The 11,363-nt window shown below is 52.2% G+C and overlaps 1 protein-coding gene across 1 annotated transcript; it reads right to left on the minus strand.

Annotated features, from left to right (window-relative positions):
• Nucleotides 1–609: 609 nt before the first annotated feature.
• TAC3 (tachykinin precursor 3) lies at nucleotides 610–7,654 on the minus strand. Its single transcript, XM_059080499.2, has 7 exons — nucleotides 7,507–7,654; nucleotides 6,822–6,940; nucleotides 4,288–4,396; nucleotides 4,066–4,095; nucleotides 3,520–3,573; nucleotides 3,035–3,109; nucleotides 610–892 (listed from the first exon to the last, which is right to left on the minus strand). The coding sequence occupies exons 2-6, from the start codon at nucleotides 6,933–6,935 to the stop codon at nucleotides 3,036–3,038; spliced, it is 381 nt and encodes a 126-aa protein (XP_058936482.2). The 5' UTR covers nucleotides 6,936–6,940; nucleotides 7,507–7,654; the 3' UTR covers nucleotides 610–892; nucleotide 3,035.
• Between the last annotated feature and the right edge of the window lie 3,709 nt (nucleotides 7,655–11,363).

Below are 11,363 nucleotides of genomic sequence, written 5' to 3' on the forward strand. Positions count from 1 at the left end.
TCTTTGAGTAGGATTCAGGGACTGATGTCTCCCAGGCCCATCCTGGAAATACAGACAAGCCATTCAGAATATCTGTATTTCTTTATCTAAATCTGGTCTGCGAAAGTCTTTGAGTGCTAGAAACCATCTTCCAAATTCATTTCTTCTTCTTTTTTATTTTTTTGCAGTACGCAGGCCTCTCACTGTTGTGGCCTCTCCCGGTGCGGAGCACAGGCTCCGGACGCGCAGGCTCAGCGGCCATGGCTCACGGGCCCAGCCGCTCTGCGGCATGTGGGATCTTCCTGGATAGGGGCACGAACCCTTGTCCCCTGCATCGGCAGGCAGACTCTCAACCACCGCGCCACCAGTGAAGCCCTCATTTCTTTTTTTAATCACTAAATAAATCTTCTGATACTAATTGTATGAAGCAAGGAGTAAGACACTGTTGGGGAAACCGATATGTGCACAAAATAAAGATACTTCCATTTATATAAGATATATGTGTGTGTATCATATATATATATATATATATATATATACATTTGTATGTGTGTGTCATGTAGCAGCAAGAGTCAAGAGAGACGAAAACCCACCCACCAACCCACCAACCAAATACATCACTCTAGGTCATAATATGTAAAAATCCTTTATTGTTGAGGCGTGGAGAGAGACATCATATTTTTAGGATGCTACAGAAACTCCAGGGCAATCTATAGTCAATGCCTGCAGGGACTGGGGAGGCTCACTAGGCAGTTTCTACAGCAGGTGGGGTAGAGGGTTGGAGAAGGGGTCAAAGCACAGGAATGTTACAAGGATGTGGGAGAGGAAGGGAAATAGGAGTGCGTGCACCTGGGGACTGGGAGAGGGTGACAGGTGTCTTCACGATGCAGCCCAGGTGTCCAGAAGTGGAGTGCTGAGGACCAAAAAAAGAAGAAATCACATCTCTGTTCTGTAAAACTCCCACCAACCACCCACTGGGGAGGTGGGGGAGAAAGGGAGGGGCATCTGTAAGGGAGAAGTAGAGAGAATGGAAATCTTAACCCTCAGCTATCCCTGCAGCCTTTGAACTAGAGGACTGAACTCTCGTAGCCACAGGTGCAGGTGTCTTCCCAGCTGCCAGGTTTATCACGCTATGGTCTGAGGGGCCCATGCAGAAAGAAGTACTGGCAAAGTTCATAGCATCCTGGCATCCCTATGAGCCAGGCATACACACAGCCCTGTCCAATGCACCCTGGCACTAATGCTCCCCTGGCCTCACCCAGTCCCTCCTCCTCTTTCCAGAAACCTCCCAGAGGAAGGACAGGCCCAGGGATCACTTCCTTTTTCAGCTGTTTCACATGAATGACATAAGATGGCACAATGATCTGTGTTGATCCATCTCATCTCATCTCCTTTAAATGCCAGCCCCCAGGGACCTAGTGTCTATTCTTCCCGGCACCTAACAGGTTGAGAATGCACCATCAGTGGTGAGATGATGAGGGCTGCAATTATGGGCCTGGTCCCTCTGAAAGAGCCTAGGTTCACCAGAAAGCATAAAAAGTAGATTTCCACAATGCACTTGTTTCTGCCATTTGTATAAAATACTATGGCAAAATTGCACTGTAATTATCTTTATGGCCGATGCATAACGTTGGTGAGTGTATGTCATCCAGATATAGCTGCCCATATAATTATCTGGACGTCGGCAGGACTGAAATAACAATCTAATGAGAGCCAAATGATACAGCAAGTACCATGTAATCAGTGAGTTATGGTTATTACGGCTTTTTGTACCCTCTCGCCCAACACTGAATGGGGGGCCAGACCCAGTCTCTGGGCCTGGGGAGTCACACACAGGCAGTTTCATTGAGAGCCTGCTCCTGGTCCTTGGGGCTCCCTTGAGACCAGTGAGTGTGGGTAACAGGGCCACAGAGAGAGGGGCAGGAGTCTCTGTGAAGACTGAGCCTTCCTGATCCCTCTCCTTTCCTCCCTTGACACCTTCAGTGGAAGCCAGTGCAAAGAAAGCCATCAGTGAGCTGCTATTGCTGTGTGTGGGAAGATGGTGTCGAGGCGGATGGTTCCGTGTTTTGACAAGACACTTCCCTGGGGGACTCACACTTGCATGCCAAGTGGAAGAGCTGTCAGCCCACTCGGGCCCAGGGTCCAGCCCAGACAGCTCCAGGCAGACAGACCAGAGCCTGCCAGGGGCAACACTGGGACCTTCCCCACACCTCCCAGACTGCAACGATCACAGTAAAGCCAACACACAGCACTGTGTGCCAGGCACTGTTCTGAACACTTTACCTAGACTCAAAACCACAGCCCTGCAAGATAATACTATGACACCTGTTGTTCAGATGAGGAAACTGAGGCACAGAAGGGTTTTGTAACCTGGCCAAGGGACACAGCTAGTGAGTGGCAGATCCAGGATTCAAACTCAAGCCGTGCTCATATTCATTACACTGCACAGAGCGATTAAGATACAGTTTCCAGCTACTCCCCGTTAGATTTCAGAGTTTGTTGCATTTCTTCCTAAATCACCCTTGCAAATAACTATATAGTGGACCTGGTAACCCGAGATTCTGAATGATCTGAATGGTTTCAGCCTGCCTGGGAGGCAAAATGCTTCACCTGTGAATAGATGTGGTACCTGTAATGATCAGATGATGATCTCTCCACCTTTTACACAAATCACAAGAATGGAGTCCAAACAAGAGAAGTTGCTCATCAAAGAAAACCCAGGGAAAACCCCTCCCTTGCCATTTCCTACCACTCAGTCATAAGCGGGGGTCCATGAGACAGGAAAGAGATGAGAAACAGAGTGTGTGTGTGTGTGTGTGTGTGTGTGTGTGTGTGTGTGTGAGAGAGAGAGAGAGAGAGAGAGAGAGAGAGAGAGAGAGATCACAGGCAAGCACACACTTCTAAGTGTCAGGCACTGGTAGTGTATTTAGGCCATTAATTATGAGCATTAATACACATAGCATCAGAGGAAATGCTCCAATGCTCCTCTGGCAACCTACCCCCCCCCCCACCACATACACACACACAGTCCCCTCTCCTCTCCCTAAGTCCTTACCTCATTCCACATTGGAGGGATACTTGAAGGTGCCAAAGCTGGGGATGTTCTCTTGGTTCATATCAATAGGAGTGTCTGGGGTGAAGTAAACAGTGTAGTTAGGAGGGATTTTTCTGCATATGACCTTCACCCTGACCCAACAGCAAAGGGCTGGCTATGAAGGACAGCTTTGGAAGACAGAGTTGGGAAGTAGAGGGATGCTCTGTTTGGGAGATGGGGGCGGGGGGCGGGGGAGAAGCAGAGCTTGCCTGACCCCCTCCCAGCTGCAGCAGGACTATCTTATAAAGGTCTCTGTCCTGTGCTCCCGGGGAGGGCTGGACCGTGGACCCAAGCCGATTGGGTAGAAGGGTAGAAGGGGCGGAGGAACCCTCACTGTAGCTAAGAAAAGTCCTGTCTTTCCCTCTGGTGACAAATATGAAGCAGCTGACTGCTGCTACATCTTTGCCAGCACCCGAGCCCTTCCACCGACCTCCACGTGTTCCTACCTGCCTGGTTGTTCCTCTTGCCCATGAGACCCACAAAGAAGTCATGCATGTCACCTGCAGAAACAGGGCCAGCATTTTCAGCAGTGATAGTGAGGGGCTGACACATTTCCCCAGACATGTGTCAAGACTTCTGAGGTTGGGTTTCTGGTCTCTGTTTCAGTGTCTCACCACAGCTTACTCCCCACAGTCAGCAGGCTGTCCCCTAAGCCCACCCTCTCTGTCTACCTCTCCCTCCCCCACATTTCGAGAACTCTTTAAAATTCTCCCACCCAGCAGGTGCCTGGCTTACAATCTCCACAGCCACCAAGAGATCCTCTTGGTTCCCACTAACCTACCAGTGGAGGAAGACTCCACCGCGCCCCGCACACCTGCTTCCTCTGGCTCTCAGCGGCCTCTCACATTCAGGAAAGGCTGGCCGAGCAGTTGCAGCTGGCATGTTGTTTGCGCCAGCTGAGCTGGGCCAGCCGGAATAGTCACTGGGCCCTGTGCCCATGGAGCTCTAGGCAAGTGGTCAGCAGAGATCAGGAGGGAAAAGAGGCTACTCACGTTTCTGGGGAAGTGATGACTCCTTAGGACCTGTGAAGCAAGAACAGGCACGTAACTGGGGAAAGGAATCTGCAAAGTGATGATTGGAGGGGGTTCAGATCACAGCCCTCAATAATTCACTAAGCCATCTCCAGTCTCCTTCCCACTCGAAGGGGTCTCCCAGGCCTATTGAATCTTCAGAATCCTGCCCCACACGCCCCTCTGCCCGGGGCTGCTTCCTACCCACGCTAGCCTTGCTCAGCATTTTGAGCAATCCATCCAGGGAGACTGAGCGGCTGTCATAGAGTCTCCGGAGCAACGACGGGGGCAGCTGGTAGAGATTCGAGTCCTTCTGGGGAGAGAAACAAAGAGGGCTGAGGAGGAGGCTCACACCCAATCCACTCACTCTTTTCCCACAAGAAATGGCCTCTTCTTGAGCTCATCACAGCTGAACTTAACATCCTATTTCTTTCAGGATTTCCTCTGGTTTACACTAGAAGGGAAGTACGCTCTCAAAGTGTGGTCCACGGACCAGCGGCATCGCCACTGGGAGCTTGTTAAAAATACATAATCTTGGTCCTATGCCAGGCCTGCTGAGACAGAATCTGCATCTTAACCAGGCCCCCAGGTGATTCATAGGCGCAGCAAGGTTTGGGAAGCACGTGTAAAAGGAACACATTGGACATCCCTGTAGGCCGACCAACTGTCCCGGTTTGCCCAAGTATGCGGGACTTTCAGCGTTCAAGCTGGGACAGTCCCAGGAAAGCTGGGACAGTTGGTCATGCTATATCCCAAGCTCAAAGGGGACTGACCCTTGGGGCCCCCTCCCAGCTCCTGCCACCTCCCAGTGAGAAGGGCCATTGGTTCTTTTCTCCCTGGCACACCCGGAACCGGTTTGACCAACGATGTGGTTGCCCCACTAAGTGAATGAGCCAGGAATTCCCGCACTCCCAAGAAAGGCTCATCAGACAGAGCTAGTGTCCTCTGGTCTGTGCTCCATGATTGAGTCCCAGACAGGACTCGGTCCTGGGGACAGGTGGGGGTAGGCAGCCAGGGCCACTAGCAATCCTGAAACTGCCCCCACTCTGCACTGTGTCCGTGGATGTTCCTCTCCCTGCGTTTCCCACCACCTCGCCCTCTCTTTTCTTCTCCATCAGGTTTCTGCCTCTGGTTTGCTCTCCCTCTCCCCTCTCTCCCCTGGATTTAGAATTTCACGAAGGCAGCGTGCTCAGAATAAAGCCTCTTCTTCCCCTCCACAGATGAACCCCATTCTAGACCTGCTGCCAAACAGGGGTTCTTTCTCATCTTGGTGGTTTCTTTTTTAGCAACTTGGGTACAGCAGGATGGTTGGTGGGCACACGTCACACACCCAGTTTATTGCGGCTGCAGAGAGATAATGACAATTGATCGTGTTTGGAGATTTTCACCTTGAATCTCAGTGGTGCCTCTCTCTCCAGAGCCTAGGGGTCCTTGGGCGGCTGAGCACACGCAGATGGGCATTTACCCAGGATGCACCCACACACGTGCCAACCTGGCTGCCCAGGCACACATACATCCTACTCCCGTTCCGTCCCAATTTCCCTCATCCTCTCGTACCTGCAGGGAGAAGGGGCAGGATGGCAATTTCTATTTTATTGACCAAGAGGGGCAAGGTCTCAAAGCAAGTTTGTCTCAGAGGAATAGACCCAGATATTCTGACTGTCTCCAGCTGGAACTTTGGGCTCCAAACACAGTGTCCAGCCCATATCTGGCACTCGCTGTGTGTTTTTTGAACTGGTTCTCGTCTTTTGAAACTGGTGCAACTACTGCAAGGACGCCAACCTATCATGCCTTGGGACACCTCACCAGCTGGATGAAGGCTGGTGATCTCTCTCTTTGCCCAGCCCACAACCTCCCAGGCAGCCACTTCCCCAAATTGTTCAAATACTCTGCGCACCTCCTGTAAGGAGATGCTAAACAGATCTGAGCTGGAGAGGCAGTTAGACTTCACACACTGAATTTGTAGTAATTTCCACCTGTAATCATCTTAAAGGCATTCGTACCAATGTAACTGCTGTCTTTTCAAAACCTTGAGAAGACCTCCTCCCTGCTCTCCCCCAGTACCCCTACCCTGACAACTCCTACTCTCTTTCTTAGATGAACTTTGGAAATTGGGGCCCGACCTGTTTTGGATAGGTTTTTTCCTATCCTGACCAAGCAGAGGCTAGAGGGAGACATGGGAGAGGAGGGAAGAAACGGTTGGGATGTTAGGAGCACCTGAGGTTATTGGGGGTGGATGAGCAGGGGATAAGGGAATTTATTTGAATTTTGGAAAAAAAATAAATACATATAGCTGATAGGTAAAAGAGCACACAAATGACTATTGGGGAGAGAAGTTCTGACTGTGTTTCATACCATCCAGGAAGTGGGGAGGATCTGCCCCCCTGCAAAGGGACAGAACCTGAGCTGGACCATAGGGAACCTGAGGCCATGCTATCCTACCCCTCGCAGTACCATCCAATCACCAGGCCACCAGACAATCAACCAACCAAACAACATATCAGTGCCGCACATTTTATGTACAAGGTGTCAAAGACATGCAGAGGGACAGAGATACTGACAGACATACTGAGAGAACATGAGGCCACTGGAGAGGCTGGGCTGTCCAACCCGCTGATGGGTAACTCCCAACCCACCCGTCCCACCTTCCTCCCTACCACCGTGGGACAGGCAGAGTGCGGCCTTATGATGCTGCCCAGTACTCTGCCAGGCTGGGTGAGACAGAGGGGGTGCCTTACCTTGCCGAGGCTCCCACCAGGCACCACCTGTTCCTGTGACTCCTCACAGATCGCCCCAAAACTCTGAGCCAAGCTGAGGGCCAGGAGAACTGAAAACAGCAGGGCACTCCTCATGATGCCTAGGAGTGCAGAGGGACAGGACAGAGGGAAGGCGAGGAGGAGGAGGACACAACACAGGTGCAAACATGGGCGACATTCATGACTAGAAGCCTGGCTTGACCCTGCTTCCCCAGCCCCCAACTCTCCCACCCAAGCCTTCGTGTGGGAGAGTCTCTGAGCTGGGAGGTGCTCAGTTTCCCTGCTCCCCCATCACATATTTCCCCAGGATATGCACCTGGCAGTGAGCAATGGCGCAATAATGTGGGGGACTCTAGCCTCCCAGGGAAGATAATAGATTTATAGGATGTGCATGGGTCTATTTCCTTAGTCGGCTTGAGGAGGGACCCTGGATGCTATTTTCCAGCCCTAGGTACCCCAAGACTTAGGCAAAAACTTTCTAATATAGGAAGAATTAGTCTGTACCCACAGGCTCCAAATACTCCATCAACCCCCAATGACTCCTTCTGTTCACCTTCCCGGTATCCTGCTCCCCGATCAGAGGCTGCCACCTTTATTCCCTCCTGACTCTGCCCCTGTCCTTTGGTGCCAGCTCCTGTCCATCCAACATTCTGCCGCTTGTGCCTACCTGTGGAGCAGCTCTGAGCCTGGGGCAGATGGTCTGGCAGGATCAGGGAGCTGGCCCGGAGCACTGTCCGCTCCCCGCTCCCCGCTCCCCACACACGCTGCTGGTGCTGCTGCCGTGAAGAGAGAAACAGGGAGTGGAGGGGCTTGGGGAATGTGGCAGGAGCTCCGGCCCAGCTCCCAGATAAAGGCTCTGGGAGGGTCTGGGGGACCTGGGGGAGGGGCTGAGAATCACCAATCCCAGGGTGGCTGGAGGGGAGGGGGAGGCTGGTGGGGGGAAGAGGCATATAGGCTGCAGCCACACACACACACACACACACACACACACCACGCACGCGCACACACTCACGCACACACTCACACACACACACACACACACACACACACACACACAGCACAAACCCAGCAGTGAGCGGGGGTTATCCAGCAGCCCACAGTCCAATAGCCCCTGAGCTGTGCACGCTAAGGGATGATGTTGCGTATGGTTTGTCACAAAATTTCCATGCCGGGGCCAACTCAATAGGTGTGGTCCCTGGGCTCTTTCTCCTCCTTGTCCACCCACCAGCTCTTTGCCTTTTAAACTTCCAGCCTCAACTGCCTGGCCAAAACAATTTCCGCCAGGTGCTGCTCTGGCCCTTCCACCACCAGGATGAGCAGGCTCAGGTCCCTAACGATTGAGAGGTGAGTCTGGCACACCCTCCAGTCCTCAGTTCTCCCTCTGTCCTCCTCCCAGCTGGAGCTGACCCATCGCGTTGGTCCTCAGGCCAGTAGGGTTGGTACTTCTCCCCACTAGTGAATGCAGAAAACACCAGGGTCTGCCCCCCTCCACCTCCCCAGTGCCAGAGCCTCTCCCCATGGCCTCCCATCCCACTCTTGACCTCTGAATCAGCCTGCTGTAGTTGCATCCTTCCAGGGTTCTGACTTCTATCCTTCCCACTGTGATCTCTGAAAGGAGGGACAGAGCACCACGGCTGAGCTGTTCCCCTACCCTCACCCCCACTCCAGCACTGATCTCTTAACTGCTTCTTTTTCTCCTCACAGTTGCATTTTTTTCCCACTCTAATCTGTCTTCTTCAGGCATCTCCTCCCCTGAACTTTCAAGCCTCTAGTTCTCGCCCCACAGTCGAGGGGCCTTGTTCTGCTCACTTCACACCCAAGGTAAGAGAATCCCAGGGGAGAGGCAGAGTCAGGATCTGACCCAGGTCCAGAGAGAAAAGACCCAGAGAGAAAAACATACTGCTGTAGGAGATGAGGGGAGGGAAAGTGAAAGCCGGCTCCAGAGCAATCATCACTCTTGGCGTTTATAATGGGTGCAGAATTTGCAAGACGCTTTGGCAGAGAGCAATCCAACTGATTTTCATCACCTCCACCGTGTGAGTAGGAAATAATCCTGTTTTCAGATAAGAGAACTGAGGCTCAAAAAATTCAGACACATACTCTAGGACATATTGCTGTTGGAGAACAGCCTCAAATTCAGGTTTTTCTCACTCCAAACCTCCCCTTCATTTTATTGCACTGGTCTGTAATTTGACCAGTAAGGGAACAGTTAAGTCTCCCAGAGGGAGTTGGGGGTCTACCTCTCCAAAGACCTGGAGATTTGGGACCTTGTACTCTTCTACATCTTGGGATTGGGAAGAGAATCATAGCTCTGTTGCATATTTACTACAAAGACTTCTGCTCACCAGCACCTTCCCCAATCACCCTATTAAAAATTACTACCACTCCATCCTCCATATCCCTTCTTTTCTTCATACATCAAACATACTATAATTTTACTTATAGTCTGTCTACCCCACATCCCACCAGAATGCCAGCATTATAAGGGCAAGGACTTTCGTCGCTTTACTGTTGGATTCCTAGCTCTATAGTGCTTGGCATATAATAGGTGCTCAATAAAAATTTATTTATAAAACAAAAAGAGAAGTCTGAGTCCAGCTTCTTGCATTGCGGCCCACAATGTGGATCCTCCACAGAGCCTCTCAAGCACTGCTAGGGTCCTGAAATGTTTGTCTCCCCACCCTGGGGTTTGGGCCATACTGAGAAGTCATTCCGGCTTCATGGGGTCCCATGTTCGTCCCCGAGTAAGGGCAGCAGCTAGGTCTCAAGGCCCCTTAATTATGTGAGAGGCCAATGGGGCCTCATTAAAGGCTTCCCATTACCCAGCTAATTACAGGGCTCTGTGGGGCAACCATGGGCCAGGAATCAGGGTTGGGAGCCTGAGTCCCTAGTGGAATAAAGGATAGAAGTGAAAGGCTGTTTACATGTTAATGGCATGACTGGTTCATTCCTTTGAGAAGCTCAGATGCTATTCCTAATTGGACCTGGCCATCTCCCACCTCCTCCTCTTCTCCTCCCTCACCAATCTGGAAAAGGAGGTCCAAGCTGAGCAGGCTGGAGGAAATTGGGGGTGCAGCAGGAAGAATGTGTTAGACTGAGAACTAAGAACAAAAGCCTCCTGGGTCCCATCTCTACATCAGCCTCCCTCCCCCACCAACCCATCCATCCCTGCCCCCAAGCCCTGGGACTAGGGAAGCAAGGCTTCAGCAAAGGTCCGTCATGAATAATGTGCTTTGATGATGAGGCATCTCACAGACGATGGCAGAACCCAAGGATGGGGGGAGCAAGGGAATGGCAGGGAGAATTGATCACCCCTTGATCTCTGGGATTAGCAAAGACTTGAAAGAGCTGATGCTAAGTCAGAGAGGTGATGAAGGAGGGAGGCTTCGGAGGGCTAGGGCAGGTTGGGCTTCACTTTGCCCACAAATCATACGCAAATGGCATGTAAAGCAGGTGCTGCAGCTACAGAGAACTTAGGTGTTTTTCCTTTGAACACTTACTCTTTGAGCCACACCTCAGACACTAACTGTCGCTGGCCTAGCGGAGCAGGATCCCTAGCAGATCCTCCCTCTGGAGCCCCCCTCTTTATTACTGGTGCAGGTGTGGGGGTGAAGGCAGTAAAACACTGAGCTGTTTTAGTCGGCCATTCCCAGGGGTCAAGGTGGGGCACGTGCCCATGCGCGCGAGCTGGCCTGCGTGTGTCCACCACATGCACAGCTTGGGCGCAACATGTGGACCCCTTCGACATCCTGGAGGGGTGCTGCGGGCTGCTGAGGGAGGGGGTTGGGCCATACCTGACACTGGGTGGAGATACCAGTGAGGAATGGAAGGATGCCGAGTCCTGTGGTCAGGACACAGCCGGGAGACAACCCACAGCACAAGAAGAGTCCCTCAGCGGCTGGGGAAGAAATGGGCTGAGCCAAGAGGGCTGAGCTAGAGCTGGTTTGTGCTGTGAGATGCTCGAATAGCCCCTCTTGGGGGATCGGGGACTCCAGGATGGCTTGTGCTGCTCAGAGGCTCAAACAGCCTAGACTTTGAGAGAGCTGGACTGGCTGTGAGCAGGGGTGGGGCAGCAGGACTTCAGCTTCTCCCATCATGATGGAGCCAATTCAAGCCCTATAACACAGGTGGGGAAACTGAGCCCCTATAGGCTTCAGGGGACAAAAACACACACTCCTGAGCTCCAGAAGAGAAGAGAAGCAGAGACAGGAAAGAGGAGGAGGGAGGGAGAGATGGGAGAGTAAGGAAGAGAGGACCCCCCACCAACCTCCCTCAGCCTAGCTTCTATCCACATGACTGACGGGGGGAGGACAGGAAAGAGAGCAGGGGCCCCAGCCCTCCCCCCTCCCACCATTCCCAGCCCGGAGAGCTGACACTGCCTTCAGCCCTGGGAAAGGAAAAGCAGGATAGGGAGCAGCAGCTGCATATTCTCCTGAAATTGCTTCTGAAAATGACCAGACACTTCACTGGGAAAGTGACGACAATTTGGGCCCTGGGAGCAGGAGATGAGGCGGAGAGCGGGGG

This window comes from Kogia breviceps, chromosome 12, assembly GCF_026419965.1.
Source record: "Kogia breviceps isolate mKogBre1 chromosome 12, mKogBre1 haplotype 1, whole genome shotgun sequence".
Classification (NCBI taxonomy): Eukaryota; Metazoa; Chordata; class Mammalia; order Artiodactyla; family Physeteridae; genus Kogia; species Kogia breviceps.

What these genes read in the sequence shown, in the direction of transcription:
- TAC3 (XM_059080499.2), bottom strand. Translation starts at nt 6,935, where the DNA reads ATGAGGAGTGCCCTGCTGTTTTCAGTTCTCCTGGCCCTCAGCTTGGCT. An exon ending in GCTGAGCAAGGCTAGCGTGG is followed by an intron (nt 4,096 to 4,287) that starts GTAGGAAGCAGC and finishes CTTGCTTCACAG; the next exon opens with GTCCTAAGGAGTCATCACTT. An exon ending in CAAGAGGAACAACCAGGCAG is followed by an intron (nt 3,110 to 3,519) that starts GTAGGAACACGT and finishes ACTTCACCCCAG; the next exon opens with ACACTCCTATTGATATGAAC.